This window comes from Platalea leucorodia, assembly GCF_965183815.1.
Source record: "Platalea leucorodia genome assembly, chromosome: 2".
Classification (NCBI taxonomy): domain Eukaryota; kingdom Metazoa; phylum Chordata; class Aves; order Pelecaniformes; family Threskiornithidae; genus Platalea; species Platalea leucorodia.
Window position 1 is genome coordinate 101,825,541 of NC_138824.1, and position 16,359 is coordinate 101,841,899.

A 16,359-nucleotide genomic window follows, 5' to 3' on the forward strand; every position below is an offset into this window, starting at 1 on the left:
CCAAGTAAATGATATGAAAATAAAATATTTCGGTTCTCTGGCATCTTTTCCAGCTCCAGCTGTGCAACTGGATAGGAAAACTTAGCTCCCCTATCAGTTACTAAGTCTGGAGAAAGGAGAAGCCTGCTCCGCTGTTGTCTTTGCTGCTCCTCATCTAGAGCCCGAGAGAGGAGAGGAGTCAGCTAGATGCACCTTCCAGCGCAACAAAGATGTAGGTGAGTTCCTCACCTCATTGAACTCAGTCTGGGCACCGGCACTAAACTCAGGACAGAGAGAATTTCATGCCCTGTATTTGCAGTCTAGATCTCAGGGAGACCAGCCCAGCAGAAATCCCCATAGCTTCTCACAGGCTAAAAAACAAAACAAAACAAAACACAACGAATCCATCTCCTACATTTTCTGTGTAATTGAGATCACAAATAATTGAGCTTCGCTGCCAGAGCCGCTCCTCTGTCGGCCTGCTCCTGAAAGGCGCTGAGTAGTGCCAGGAAAACGGGCTGAATGCCCAATTGCACCCAAGTGACTTTGCTACGGTCCGATACCGCACAGGGGCCTCCAGTGGCATTTACCGCCGCTGAACGCCTTTGACATTGCCATCAGAGCATAAAGGGCCACAGTGTAAGAGTATTCAGCCCAACGTGAGCTGTGGGCACTCAACACCTTGAAAGATTTAGCCCGATATTTGTAATCATTTCAGTTCTTCAGGTTTTAAGTTACTTGGAGCCAAGAGTGCTGTATACAAAACAGCCCAGTATTCCCTAAAGAATATCAGCTATGTTGTGATTTGGATGAGTTCCCTGGCATCTTAACTGCTACTTTGATCCTGCAAATTCCTAATCCAGTATCTAAGCACCTTCCTCCAACAATTGCAACTATTCAATCCTTAAAAAAAATGCCTTTATAAAAAACCTGCTCTGATTCTGTACAAGCAATATGGTTCACTTGTAAAATAGTGTTAGATGGACTGGGGAAAATAAGACAACATGCTCTCCGGCCTTCCAAGTGGCATTTAAAGTGACTCTGCTCTTATTAAAATCTTTGTGTATTTGCACACAATAAAGGATAAAAATAGTAATGGAAATTGGCTGAAACCTAATGTTCTCTGATAAGAGAAGTGGTGACGTACTAGTATCTAAATTGCTCGCCTCACCCGGCAGACCACATAAACCTGCATTTTTTATTACTATACACACAGACTACGTACACACAAGCGGAACGGTCAGGCTTTTGCGAAGAGCGGTGTCGACTGGGCAGCTCACAGCCCTCACCCAGAAAGAATTCCCGCTCGAAAAGTCACGATTTCCTCTCGCTCTTCCCTGAAAAACTCCAGCTTCTTTCCTCTCCTTATGCTGGCCCCCTTCACGTACCGGGGCGCTGCCTGCCCTGCGCTCGGCAAGGGAATAAACCGTCCTCAGCAGCTGCCGCCTCTCACCCGGGTCCTCGAGTGGTGCTTGCGCGGGAGGGAGCAGTTCCCAAGCTGCTTTCCCTCCTTTCCTGGGCAGCGTGGCCTTGTAGTCACCCTGCTAGAAAGCTTCATCTTCTTGAGACCATGAGTCCAAACTATATTGTTTACCAAATTCTGTACTGAAACACACTTCCCTCGAGGCAGCAAATTTAGCCGAATGACAATGTAAGGTTAGAGGAAAAATATGTTCTTATCTCTACAATTAATAACAGCTGTGATTATCAGGAGAGAGGGCATTGTAACAGTTGAATGGGTCTGTCATTCCTTCTGAGGCACGCTTCCTTTTCTGCGTTTCTCTCAACTGGCGCAATTAAATCAGGTCACCCAAAAGAGACAGCAGGGCTGCGTCACCATCCAAATCAGACAGCAGGACTGTGTCACTTTCAGGCACCGGCCCAGCACATCGCCTGGGCTACAGGCACTTCAGGGTGCTATCCGTTGTTCAGCATCCCTCGGTTTGTATTTGTTTAATTAATCCATATCTGTTAGTTGTGAATTCTGAGGACTTTTTTTTTTTTTTAAAAACCTAATACGAGAGCTAGAGGCTGTGTCTGGACTACAACACATCTCTAAGCCCTGATCCCCTGCGTGCTAGGGAAGCACTCGCTAGCTCCTCTCCGGCCAGCACACGAGGAGGTTCCCTTCCCCTGGAAAGCAGGGCACGGGGAGGGCTGGAGCACCAGTCATCTACTGTGAGAACGGTCTAAATTAGAAAAACTTGGCAATACTGCAGTGTCCCAGTAACATCTCTATGCCTCTGTGTGAAAGCCCCACCAGGAGCTTTCCCATTTATCCAAGACACACATTCATAAGCAATGTATGGGCTGCTCTGCATACAAAATCACGTACAAGATGTTAGAGACTGGCTCAGAAGTTAAGCCTGAATCATACGGCAATAAACAGATCCCATTGATTTGAAGGCCAGAAGGTATCATCCCACCCAACTGTCTGCACAACCCAGACTACTCACTCATTGTAACTCCTTACTGAGACTCAAAACACCAATGCAGAATCCAAGCGTAATCCTTTCTTCCAGAATTAGCCAAATTAGTCACAGCATCCACTGTGTTGACAAAGAACTTCAACTAAAAACATAGCACCAGAAAAACACACAATACACTGAGGCTGAGCAGCTGAACAAAGCTTTAGGCCTTACTGATCACTTCTTGTTGCAGAGGAGGACTGATAAACTGTGATAGCAATGACAGACAAAAATAACTGGCATAAGAGAGTAAAGGTTGGCAATAGATACCTCTTTGTGTGAAACAGAGCTCTTATAAGGTTATAGTTTTTATACTCAACATTTGCTCCTGGCATTATTGCTTTGAATAGCAACAATAATGGTAGCAATGAACCTGAAGGTATGAAAATCCAGAAAGATTTTATTTTTTTTCCTCTTAAAAACACTGAAAAACTGGGAACTTAGGAAGTTTCAGTTTAAAAACATATGACTACCAAAAAGCCTGGAAGCGGTCAGCCAAGAGATGTTACGTGTCCCGTGTGTGGCACAAGACCGTACAGGGTACTCAGATTTGCTGGATTCATTCCTTATGGTAAAGGACGCTAACACAAGGCCTTAAGGCCCTTTTTCAGTTGTCAGCATTAGAGTAAAAAAGAAATGTGTATATTCTGTCCAGCCTCGCTGCACTGGCATGAACCTCACCATATGGAAGCATCAAGGAGAACAGCATTTCAAGCTGTGAGTCTAATGCCTAGCACATATTAAATGCAATCTCAGCGTTGACTGATGTAATGTCTTTTTGGCAAGAGAGCAGCTTTGCAATGTAATATTTTTAGAGCCTGAAGCCAAGTAGCATGCAGCCTACGAGGATTCTCAGAAGCAGGCCTTCATATACAGATTTAGTAATATTAGTTCCTGTGCATCGTTCAATCTACCTTAATTAGCACAGCAATTTGCTAGCTCGTTTTAAAGACATACAAATCCATTTTAGATCAAAATAGATTGAAATAGCACACATATTGTTGTGGGAGTCCCAGAAGGCTAATCGATTCGGTAAATCTACATCAGCTCCCGCAGTTTTATGAAGAATTGTGCCAACAGCCATTAAAAATACACAAGCAAGACTGGCAAGTTTGAAGGAAGAGATATCACGCGGTGGTAACAGAATTGTTGGTAAACTCTACTATACACACCATTAGAAGCATTGATCTGATATTTATTGGTATTTGGGATCCAGCTGCAGTACTTCTCCAGCAATATCTTCTCCATTGGTTTGTGAAGGAAGCGTTGAAGAGAAATTAACCCCTAAGTTTCCTTCCCGATCCCCTCTGCCATACCCTCCACTGGTCTTTAGAGGCAGCTACGCCCCAGACCATGCTGTTCAGGGTTACTGCATAATCCCTGCTTTCAGAGCCGGGCTGTGTCTGTGGATATGACAGTGCCTATTTGGCTCTGGTCACAGAAGCAAGGATCTGCCTCTCATAATTCTCTTTAGTCTCTCACCTCGGTTGTCTGTAACTTCTTTCTGTGGTAGCTCGTTTTTAGAATTACTATTCGTGACAGAGGGCAAAATATTATCCAGGAAAGACAGTGTTTCTAAAATTCAAAACACTATGTTTCTTGCCCCATCATTTTATTCTTTTTTTATCCAAGTGCCTTGTAAGCATACTGTTCGAGTCATTCTAGCCAGACTTGGTCTTACAGTCTTTTATCAGTAAGAAATACCCTTAGGCAGAAGCATTGTTTATTCTACTCACTGTTCAGAAATGAGCATAACAGCTTCACTCAGCAGATAAAAATACTTGCTTAATATATGCATACTTGCATAATATACATACATATCTGCTTAATATATGCTTTCTTGCATAGTCACTAATTTGACTTAATTTCCCTCCATTGCTTGTTTTTTTCAGTGTGCCTTTTTCCACTACTCCTCCCAACACTCATGCTCTTTACAAGTGACTGCTATCCTGCTAACTTCATTCTCGTGCTTGTACTGTGGGAGACGGCACGAAAAGCTGGTTTGCCATGAAAGGCAAGTAATTTTTGTATAATCACTGTATTTTTTTATATTATTTGAACCTTTTTTATGTGGGGATAGATGTTCACTTGCAAAAAATAGTGGTAATCTAGTTTCACTGATAAGCTAGTGACCATAAAAAAAACATCAATTTCCAAATGTCTAGTTTGGTTTCAGAGCATCCAAGGCTGTTGCTTTTCTTAGAATCGGTCCTTGAGAGTTTTCAGTTGACCATTTCTAAAGGAGATTAAGCTTATGAGCTGATGATCTCTCTCCATCTGCCATTCCCTTACTCAATTCAACAACTTTTAAGCTCGATGGCCAGTGTCAAACCTGAGGGGTACAGGGCTCATAGAAATAAAGTTCCTACAAGTTTCATGAAAATTACAGCCTGAGCTGACAGGTCAAAGTAAGAACTGTCACATCCAACTCAATCTAACTGACTCATGCTAAAAGTCCACTGGCTGCTGAAGAGACAGCGTACTTATACTGGAGAGCTAATCAGCCTGCTGCTAATGGAGCAACTTGTTTTCACTGGCCTTAATGACAGATGAAGGATTAAACCTTCAATAAGAAAATGCTTAAGTTAAAAGTGAAAATGCTTTTGGGACAGTACGGCAATCAAAGCAGGAATCAGTGATGAAGATGTCAGTCAGGTTTTCCATGAACTGCTTTATCAACATATGCGCTTTCTTAAAGAAATTGTCTTGTTTAATTTTTTCCCTCATACCTCATGGATCATAACCTGGATCATAACCACCTCATTGAACCTAACTCTCACTGTCTGCTAAATCTGAGGGTCAAATTAATCAAGGGCTTGGTTCCACTTAAGCCAGAGAAAGGACCCAGATAACCAGCAGATAATTCATCATAAAAACACATTCACATTCATCATAAAAACACATGTGATCAGGGTTTATTCGGTGAGTAGCAGCACAAGCAAGAAGCCAAGCCATGAGCTCTTCTTAGAAAAACAAAACCAAGACATCATGAAGAAAGCATAGACCTCTTGTAACTTTTTGGTTATGCCAAATGGCCACTGTTTCTCCAGGAACCACATAACCTCTTCATATCCATGCCACTCAGCTCAGACTTGCAGTTATGTGTATTAAATTTTTGCAGAGTGGGAAAATCCATGAATCCTGCACTCGCAGACCAGATGCCTATTCTCTCTCTCATCCCCTGCCACAGCTGTTCTCTGTTTCCTTCAGATCTACAGTTTCATATTCCCTTGTGTTGTCTCCTAGGAGTGATGCTTATTTTCGTTGTATCCCAATGGCTTTCTGAGGAAATCAGAGAGATCCCTATGCACTTCCTTTTTCTCACTCACTTTCTATTTCCTTCTTCCCTTCTTGTGTTAGGAACAGGCAAACTATTCCTGATCCCCAAAGATTTTGGTCTGTAGTAAACCCCATGCTACAGTCAGTTATACTTCTCTCAGCTATTCCATGAACCCATAGGGGCAAACACTTGTCCTGGGACGTAATATGGAACTATTACAGTAGAAAAGGGAGATTTTCTCCCTCCCATCCTCAGATGCTGACAAGAGGTACAACGCTGTAAGAGAGACTGTGAGGCTCTTTTCTGCCCTTGCCAAAAAAAAACCTTCTTTGGATTGGAGGCAGAGTTGCCTCTTCTAGTGCCATTAACAAGAAGTAACAAGAGAAAGGCTCAGCAGGCGGCAACTGCTTCTGGAGACAGAACGAGTGAATTATTATGCCCAAGAGACAGCAAAGTTACAATCTTCCCAAAGACTGCAAATAGGAGAAACTCAGGGACTAGAGGAAAATATTTCTTTGAAAACTCAAGACTTATGAACTTGAACCTCCATGCAAACTTGAGAGCGGGGGCTGTTCACTGCCAGCTCCTCAGAAAACAAAATACAGGTTTCATTTTGCAAACAGGACTCTGACTCAAACTCTGCATTTTTTGTATTCCCGTTTATATTTGACACTCAAAAAATCAGATAAATGATAGATCAGGGAATTTGCCTTTTGAATCACTAAGTCCGTCCTCTGGCAGCTCACAGATCTGCAATGTTATGATGGCTTACAGCACAGCGAGTCCAAGCCAGAAAAGCAAAAAAACCCCTACCCTACCCTCACAGCCTGATAATTTTCTTTACAACATTTCACCGTCCCCAACTCAGTTTTAGCCTGAAGAAATAAAAAGTCCAAAATTGCAAGATGATTCTGAAAAATTAATGCTTGTCTTGCCATCCAAGAAGAAATACAATGAAGAAAAATAAACAGATATTTGTGGGTTGAGACCCTCATCCAAAGCCCAGTGAAATCCTTGGGAATCCTTCCAGTGACCATAGGCTTCAATCAGGTCTTATATTATGAGTGATGTTTTAAAATTAATTCTAAATTAAGAGCCAAACATCACTGGTATTTAATTTGCTGCCAGAAGCCACAAAATAAACCTTTGAAACAAAACTCTTAAAACGCATAGAAATTCAGATGAAATGACTCACCAATGCTGAACAAATAAGGCACAACCATGCCTCCTTCTGCTCTTCAGCTCCCTTTAAGACACTATTTTCTCTGTGTTTGGTAATATATCAAAATATTTCCATTTTAATTGTAGATTATGGTTGGCAGATGACAGAATTCTGGTAACTGGTCAGACAGTGCTTTCTCTGTCTGGGGACACTTCCATAAAAATCTGAGTATTTATTTGGAACAGGTCTGTAACCCCTTTCTCTAATAAAGCTGAGACTGTCTGGAAACTCTGTCTTACTAAGGGGTATCGGCAACAGATGGAATAGGAAGGCAGGGGGGAGCTAAGCCCTACTATTTATTTTGAACAAAAATAACATATGATGTGTCAGGTGCCAGCAATCTGCACAGTGAGAACAAAGAGAGTTCCTGCCCCAAAGGTGTGAGAATCTGAAAGACAGACTCAAACACGCTGGTCTCCGAGCAGTGGAGCTCAGGAAGTCAGGTTTCCTATAGGTTTGTCTCTCATGCCTGAATTTCCCAACATCTGTTGTAGGGGTAGGAGCATCACACTATGCTTTAACTCGCTTCTGGAGCAGCATCCTTTCTTGGGGATGCTAGTAGGGCCTAGCTGCTTACGCTCACAAAATGTGTAGGAACTGAATAGGACCAAAGCTTTTACTTCTCTAACAAGGATGACTACATCTGATCAGTGGATTTAACAAAAAATACTAGGCAAAATCCGTTATCTAAAATGGGATTTCGTAAGCTACACTTCCTCAGGAAAACAGCGAGAACTGCAGAGACAGGCCTGAAACAAAACCTTGGATCTCAGCACCACGATCTAAACTAAATCTCACTTCTGACACACACCTCTTTGTTCCACAGAAGAAATCCCAGATCCAAGAGCTGCTCCACTTTGAGAAACTTTAAACCAGAGTTTGAGGTTTAACTCCCATATTACTGAAATGAAACATGTTTCTAAAATGAAATGTTTTTCTTTAAACAAAGCAACCAAAATTTTCATTTGACTTTTACAAGGCAGTACCAAGAAGATGCATCATTGACATCACTCCTTTTAGCACCTCTTCAAATATCCTGGTCGAAGGACAAACTCCACTTGCCACGGTGAGTCAACAAAAGCGACTCAAGAAAATTTATACAGGATTTTATCTGACCAACACAAAACCAACAAAAAACCTCTGCATCATTGTGGTCGGTCACGATTGATCCTGCCACGTTATTACAAACAAAGCATTTGCTTGAAGCATTTGTTTGCTTTCCTTTTGCCTGGGGGAATCTGGGATGGGTGAATGCCACAGAACTTAATGGAAACTTTTAATGCAGAAAGGCCACAAGATCAGATTATATTTCTTGGCTGAACTGGTTTGCTTTTTCATTAGATCAGTTTTCTATTGTTGGGTCAGAAGATCAAGTCCATGGAGTTAAAGCAATGCCTAGTTCTGTCTGAACTGTTCTGGAAAAAGAAAGAAAAGCTGACACCGGCAGACAAAGATTAAAAGGTTCTACCTAAGCAGTGGCTGCTTTTTCTGTTCACATCCAGAAAGTCATTCTTCAGCCCAGTTATGCAATCACACAGTTAGTGACTTCATTTTTGATCTTCGGTTACAGCCACGTTTCTTGAAAGCTGCCCAGAAAACCTGGCTGGGACTGAGGTAAAGACAGGGAGATTGACTGATGAAGCGAGCAAAGGAGGCCAGTTCAAGCAGAAAGCCTAAGCTCAAAGCAGCATGGAGAAAAGAAGAGGAAGAAGGGGGTATAAAAGAAGATGAATGGGTGTTCCTCAGTGTTCCCAGAGAGAAGGAGTTTGTCCCCAGACAGATAAGAGGTCAGTTCACTTTTGCAGCAGACGGGGGAAAAGGTGGGAGAAGGAGCAGGGCTAGGACAGAGAGCCAAAGGGGGAGCGGAGCACTTTTCCCATTGCCAGCAAGGAAGGCAGGGGGATGAGACGAGGGAGCAGTGACTCCTGCTGTTGGGAAGGTACACGCTCCTGAGCAAATGCCACCACCCCCAGCAAAACTCCCACTCCCTCAGCAGCACTGGTAGCAGACAGCTGGGCTTTCTACAGCACCAGTGTAGGTATGTAAGTTAAGTATAGTATGTAAGTTAAGGATAACGTATAAGTTTGCTGGTTTTGCCAGCTCCTTATTTTGCCTGTTTTGGGAACCAGTCCTTGAACACAGAGGAGCTGTGAGGAAAAGGCTCTCACGTGCCCTTGATTTCTTGAAAAATGCATCCCTCTTCACTTCTGACAGTCTCCTGGGAGTCCAGAGTATTTAGGATTTTGGCTCCCAGAGAATGGAGAATTAGCAAAATTCACAGCAGTCTTCAGTCTCCTGGATTGGGACCTGATCTGAAAGGTGAAAGCTGCAAATCATCACTGAGAAAAACAATGTAAGGACAGAGCTTTGTCAAGTAGGAATGAAACTGTGGACATGAATAAATATTTTGGTGGAAAGTTATTTTAGACGTGTTTTGAAGAGTAGGCATGAGGGGAAGAAAATTCTCTAGCTGTAGGATAAAACCAATATGAATGAAGATCTAAGGAAAGAACTGTGGATTACATCTCTCTTTTTCCAAACCTTCAGCTTTCAGTTTCAAATTTGGCCATAAATGCTTGGATTCCACTTATAAAAATTAATCACATAGAGGACTGCAGACCTCAGAGCAAACCTCCACTTTCAATTACCAATGCAATTAATAAATATGTTCTTTGTTGCCACCAAACTGCTAGAGAATAGATTATGCAGATCTTTAAGTATTTTGTGTATCAACATTACTTTACCTCCAACATCTCCTGTTATTAAAAGGAGAAACTAATTTTGCTTACTGACACCGAGTCCTCCTCACAAAGTTTGATTTAGAACTGCTGCTGGAGACTTGTTTCAGAACATTTTTCTCCCTAGAAAATACCAGTTCACAAACCAAAAACCAACAACAAATTTTTTCTTTTCATAGTTAAAAGCTAGACTGAGAAACATATGAGAACAAGAACCTGCAGCTCCATATCCTATAAGGGCAAGAGGAATAACAAGACCACAACAGCAACTGACTTGCAATAACCAAATGAAGAGATTCTACTCACAGCCAGAGCTGCCAGCCTCTCTCTTACGAAAAGGGGGGGATAAATACTGTACTAGTTTCACTGCTTCTGTTCTGTGTAGTGATCCATAAAAAATGACCACAGTTTTCTAAATGGGGAAATAAATAGAAGTCAAACATAAAAAAAAAATAATAATAACTCTTCATTATCCACATACACTGTTCCCTGCTCCCCTTTCCAAAACATCAATCAGATCCCAAGAGAGGTCATCTTTGTGTTGTTAGAAGCAGGCAGCTATGTCTTGTGATTAACAAACGGACTCTGGGCAGGTTACAATTGCTAGCACAATTTAATACATACATAAAGAGAACAACAAAGATAACACGTGCACTTGTTGCAACCTGACAGCAGTCTGGGAAGTGATTACAGAAAGCTGTCAGAAAGGAGGGGGGGAAGGAGAGAGGAACAGAGTTCGGGCTGCTGAGGTAGAGATCTGATGCTGGAAACACACAGAGTGGAAAAGGCAATGACCCAAAAAAGTATGCACCTGATAATCGGAGTATAAAAGCCTTCTGAAATCTGTGAAAAGGAGGAAAAGTTTAAGCAACTGGCTTTCCAATTCTCTATGCACTCCGAAATTCCCAGTACCAGATCAAATCATGCACAACACATCCAAGGCGCAGATCTCGGTTCCTTCTGCTGCGACACGGGCTGCAGGTGGAAACCTATAACCTGCTGCCTGGAAGCTTTACCCGCAGAAGGGCAGGATTAGACCTGACCCTTTCCAGAAGAGTGGAAGTGCAGGCGATGGGTGAAGCTGGGGGAGCCAGCTCCCCGCTCCTCATCCCTCGGGATAATCCCCCAGGAGCTGCCTGCACCTTGGCAGCTGCAGGGTGCTGCCCCTTTAAACGGGGCAGATTTGTTTTCATGTAAATTCAACAGAGCTTATGAAAATCAAGTCACTGTTCCTGCTGAGGGAGGGAGCAAATAAGGAAATTCAGCAACTCTAGACGCTCAGCCTGAAGCTGCTGTTACAGAGCTTGTTGTATCTCTTTAGTAGGTATGAAACAGACTGGGGATGGCACTGCAGGGTGTCATCGTCCGTCTGACAGTTCCTGGCCCACAGCACCAGTAGTAGCTAAAAACTTCTCCGTGTGCTCTGGATACCCTTTTTTAAAAGGCTCCAGTAACATTTTGGTCTTTTCTGTCATTCTGGATTAGATCTCCATGTTAAAAGTATAATGAAAATGTGAGCAGAATTTGTTCAGGTCTGGAAACTTCCCAGTCTAGCAAGAATTTTGGAATCTCATTTTCTTTTCTACATCTTATTTACTGAATTGTCTGTGTGACATTTTTAATCCTGATCTCTGGGGTGAGACAGATTTTTCCTTGGTCGTTCTACCTATTCGGAAAGCTCAGTGCACAATGAATAATGAATACAGCTGTACCTCTGAAATGTACCTTGGATAACCTTATCTAAATAACTTCATTTGAAAAGTGAATGGACTTTTGTGAGAGGAACTTTCCTAGGTAAACTAGAGGGATATTTTTTGACTCAGCGGCTATTTGAAAGGGAAAATTTGAACATTTATTTTATTTTCATGTGATTTCACATGATTACATCATGATTCCAAAACTAACATCTATAAGCCAGCAGTTAAGACAAAAAAACACCAAAGAATGAGATAGCAAGCATTTAAAAGCCTTTTACATGTGAAAGGAATCTAATAGGAGAAACTTAATTTATCCAAGTATATAATTCTGGCCTTTATATTTAGTGGTTGCTTGCTTAGAAATGTTCAGGCTTACGGAATTGGACACATCATTAATAAAATCACAAACTTTATTTTCCTATTGCTGAGAAAATAATTTCTACAGAACCATCGCCAGTATTTTGAACTGTATTAACATGAACTATACTAATATGCATAACAACACATTTGGACTATTAATTATATACTAACTTTGTTCCGGCGCACTCGACTGGCTTTTGGAAAGTTCTGCTCTGTTCATTACGGGTAAGGTTTGCTTTCTGCCCTAGAGGCAGTTCCTTAAGCTTGCAACTGCCAGGAATATGCTGTGCTTACTGTAAAATATAGAAAGGAGAGAAAGCGCTCTTCTAAATAACTTTCTAACAGCAGCGAGATGTCCTGGGGCACAAGGAAAGTTACAAGAGTGCAGTTTTCTCAAGCAGAAAAGGAAGATCGCTTCTTCGTTCCGCTGGAAACAAGGACACCTTTCCAGTTCCTACAGTCATTTCGTTTTGCGGTGACAGAGCACCCTCGCCGTGACCACAGATGTGTGTGATTTCTGAGTGACAGCCAGTGCCTCTGCGCGCTTTGAAGCGACTCTCGCTCTCCCAGCAGAGAGAAGCCCAGCATTTGGTCGCTGCCGGGGTTAAGGACGGCTCGCTCGGGGCCCGACTCCAAGTCTCCAGGAGAGAGTGGGAATCTTTCCAGGGACTTCCACGCACTTCGGGTCAGGCCCTGGCCGACCCACGCACAGCTCCCCGACCGCGCAGCGGAGGAGGAACCGACACGTCCAGGTCCTGGCGTCCTTTCCCGCCCGACCCCTCGGGAAGCTCCTGACCCCCTCCTCCTTCCTCCCCTCCTTCACAGGGAGCCGCAGCGACGGCACATCTCAGCCGTGCGCCCCTGCTGCCCTGGGTACAGGCCCGCGTCCCGGCCCCGGGACGCGACGCGCCCGCCGCTCGCTACGCAGCGCTCTCGGCTCTTTCGGGCGGGGTCCGCCAGCGGGCCGGGGAGCGCAGGAGGCAGCCGGGCAGCCCCGGACCCCCGCGGCGGGGAGCGCCGGCACCTCACGCACCGTGCCGGGGTACGACGCTCCCCCCCGAGGCGCTCCGGGGGGCGGGCAGCCGGGAGCGCCGCCAGACCCCTGCCCGGCGGCCGCCGCGCAGGTGCCCTCCTCCTGCCCCGGCGGCCGCCGCCGAGCCCTCCCGAGCCCCCGTCCGCCGCGGCAGAGCCCCGAGCCCCGCCGCCGCTCCCCTCAGCCCCCCGTCCGCCGCGGCAGAGCCCCGAGCCCCGCCGCCGCGCCCCGCCGCCGCGCCCCTCAGCCCCCCGCGCCGTGCACCGCGTCCCGGCTGCCCGTTAGTCGCTCCCGGCCCTCCCGCCCCGTACCTGAGAAGTCGGCGAGCGCCGCGACCTCCGCGTTGCACACGAGGATCAGGCAGGAGAGGAGGCGGAGGAGCCGCCCGGGCTCTACCTGTCTCCGGCGTAGGTGCTGCCCCGCATCCCCTTCCCTCATGGTGCGGGAGAGGGCAGCTCGGGGCGGGGGGGCAGCCCCGCCGCCTCACATGATGGAGCCGGCCCCGGCTGGCGGCACGGCCACCCCCGGCCCGCCGGGCGCCCTCCGCCGCGGGGTAGCGCCGGCTGCCCCGGGACCGTGCGGGCGGCGGGGCGCGGGAGGAGGCGGAGGGCGAGGGCGGAGCGGCCCTGCCCGAGGCCGAGGCCGCAGCGCAGCCGCCCCTCGCCGCGGCGGGAGGGGAGCGGGGGCGGCGCGGGGCCGCGGGAGTCGCGCCGCCGCCGCCGCGGGGGAGCCCAGGAGGGCGGCGGGGAAGGGACGAGGCTTCCCGGCCGCGCCGTGCCTGGCACTGCCCTCGGCCCGCATCGTGCGGGCCGGGCTGACTCAGACCCGGCTGCTCCTCGCCCGCCCTCCCCCGGCTCTCCCCACCCCTCTCCGGGCAGCTCGAGGTCCCGGCACCTCCCTCCTGGCGAAGAGGCTCGAGTTCGCCTTCACACCCCGTGCGAAGGGCTTTATTTTTAACTTATTTTCCCCCCTCATTCCTGCGTGGCAATGGTTGGAGGGCTGTCGCGCACTTACACGCACACCCTGACTCATGAGACAACGTTTCCCTGCTCCTGTTTTTCCCAAGACAGATGCGAGGTGCTCCCCATCGCTCCCTCTCCCCCGCCGCGCAACTTCCCTGCTTTCGGACCTCCTTGGGACCTCCTTGGCCCACATGCCAGACCCCGCCGGGTCTGCTGCTCCCGCCCGGCTCCTGGCTTTACGCCTTGGCTCACAGGTCTCTGGGGGAAACCAGCTGGCAGTTTTGCCCGGCAGGATGCCTGGATGAGGGATTTCGGTGGGCAAACAGCTGTGTTAAGAAATGGCCCTGATTCTTCCATGTTGCAAGAAGAAACTTTGCCTTTCTCTGTTTCCTCATGTTGTTGCCTCACAACACTTTATCGCAGCCCTTAGCTTTAAGACCCATGCGGTTCAGCGTAGCTGAGTTTGAAGTGTGCAGGCTTGCTTAAAGCATTCATTGCAAAGTGAGAAAACATCTTGAAGTTACTTCGAGGGAGTTCAGGTTGTTCCCTGAAATCTTTTGTAAGACTGAAAAGTAAACCAGTGGGAAGTTCAAACAACTTGTCATTACAACCTGCTAAGTCACCTTCAAATATAATTTGGAGCTCCTTTTAAGGTATGAGGGACTAAAGGGAATCAGATGGGACACTCATTTCCTAGTTCCTGAGCTGCCCCTGGGGAAAAGAGCCTTGGAGCAACACTGGAAACTGGGCATGAAAGCATCTTCTGCCCTGGGATTGTGCTTGGGTATAAAGTGGGTAGGCAAGAACATGTAGCTGTTTACATCCTGGCATGCATGTTCATGCTGATCTCCTTTCTCCTGAAAAAAAAACCATGAGTGAGTAGGGGAGAGATGACGGAACCAAACAAATTCTGTTAAATCCGTTCCTCTCCTCCTGCTCCAACTGAAGCTGGATGACATCCAGCTTTGAATTTCCAAACTTTGGCACCTCTTTCTGGAGGTTACACTGAACTTTGACCAGCTTGAACTTCATGTTTGAATCTGAATCCACTTTCTTTCCTCACCCTCTCCCCCCTCACACACAGAAAAACAACTGGACAACACATACGTTATAGTCATGTTTCCTTAGTCTTGGGCAGATAAGAGCAAACCAGGTTTCACACGGACCTGCCTGAGGTCAGGGACGTTCCCTCAAGTTTTACTGAACTCAGATAAATGGGATCAAAGATGCCGAAGTAACAGGATAAAATGGAATAGCTCTGAAGCATCTGCAACTGCAAACACGGGTGGGAAGGGAGAACAGTAGCTCTGCCAGGTGTGTGAAGCTCTTCCTTCTGGCTGCTTCGGATAAGGACAGTGTTTGCCTGTGAACTGAACCAGTTACCCTGTGCCTTCCGACTGTGGTACTGGAGGGAGACTTGTGGGAGTCTCTGGCCTACTCCTCTCCTTTTTTCCTTGATCTTGCCATACCTGCTTATTTAATCGGACACTTCCCGCACTTGCTGGCACAGGTCAGTTCCACCAAAGGCAGAAACGAATGCCAGGGAAATGTTATAAGTACAACAGATTTTTATCCCTCCGTAAAAGAAAGCATTTGGGAGCCATACTCGGATCTTCTAGAAAGGTGTCTAGATGACTACAGTGAACTTACTTGTCTACCCTAACTTTGTACTTGCCCTGTCTACCATAACTACATGTCTTCCATAACTTCGAGTGAGTGCAGTCGGAGGATCTATGGCTTCAGGATGCCAGACCCTCACTCCCTATAGAGCCAACGGAGAGAGATCTCATGCTCAGGCCACCTGCTATGGCCCTAACAGGGAGTGTGTCACCTCCTCCTCTCTGAAGTGCTCACTAATCCCTGGCACGTAGATGTCAGGGAGGTCAACTCAGTCTGCTGTGTGTGACTCTGAGCAGACAATGGGTATGTGACAAGTACACAATCAATGCAGAAGAATATATAAAATGTCAAAATCACTGAGAAATATCCTGTACTCATGCTTGAAAGGCTTTGAATCAGAAGATCCTGCGGGGCTGTTTGCCTAATGAGAACTTGTGAATCTTCTCTTTCCGATGAGATAACATTGCCTTCTCTAGCCCCGTGGTGCTGTAAGAAAAAGACCATTCCGTGGTGCGGGAATGAGCCTGGTATCTTTTGGCACTGTGCAGGTATAACCCAAAGGCAAAGGCAGTTTTCAAGTGGAATGACTGAACTGGGAGAGGTTCAAAATGTTGTAGGTAACCTCCAGGGAGGTGAGGCAGTGAGGGTTGAATAACAACACAAGAGGCAGCTGGGTGCTCCAATGTGTAGGTATCTGCCTTTTAGGCAAGCCCTCCTATGGGGGAGAGCAACTTACGGACTTCGCAGCCAACAGGAATTGAACACGTGCTCTCAGTAAAATGGCACTGACAATTTTTTTTCTCCCCCCCGCCCCCCCCCCCCCCCCCGAATGGGGGCTACTTTGCTATTCAACATTAATCTAAAATCTGTAATGTTTTTGGTAATCCCTGCTATTCCCCTATTCCTGTCTACAGGTAGTGCTTAAATAGTTAGAGACAGCCGTGTAAAACACAAAGGTAGGCAGGCAGAAAGTAGTATTTATCCCTATGTGCAGAATGTG

The 16,359-nt window shown here is 46.2% G+C and overlaps 1 protein-coding gene across 1 annotated transcript in view; it reads right to left on the reverse strand.

Annotated features, from left to right (window-relative positions):
• Nucleotides 1-13,479, reverse strand: part of EVA1C (eva-1 homolog C) — a 41,106-nt gene extending 27,627 nt beyond the window's left edge. Inside the window, exon 1 of the mRNA XM_082304916.1 lies at nucleotides 13,089-13,479. Within this exon, the coding sequence (XP_082161042.1) occupies nucleotides 13,089-13,215 (127 nt within the window). The 5' untranslated portion in view covers nucleotides 13,216-13,479. The remainder of the gene's footprint in view (nucleotides 1-13,088) is intronic.
• Between the last annotated feature and the right edge of the window lie 2,880 nt (nucleotides 13,480-16,359).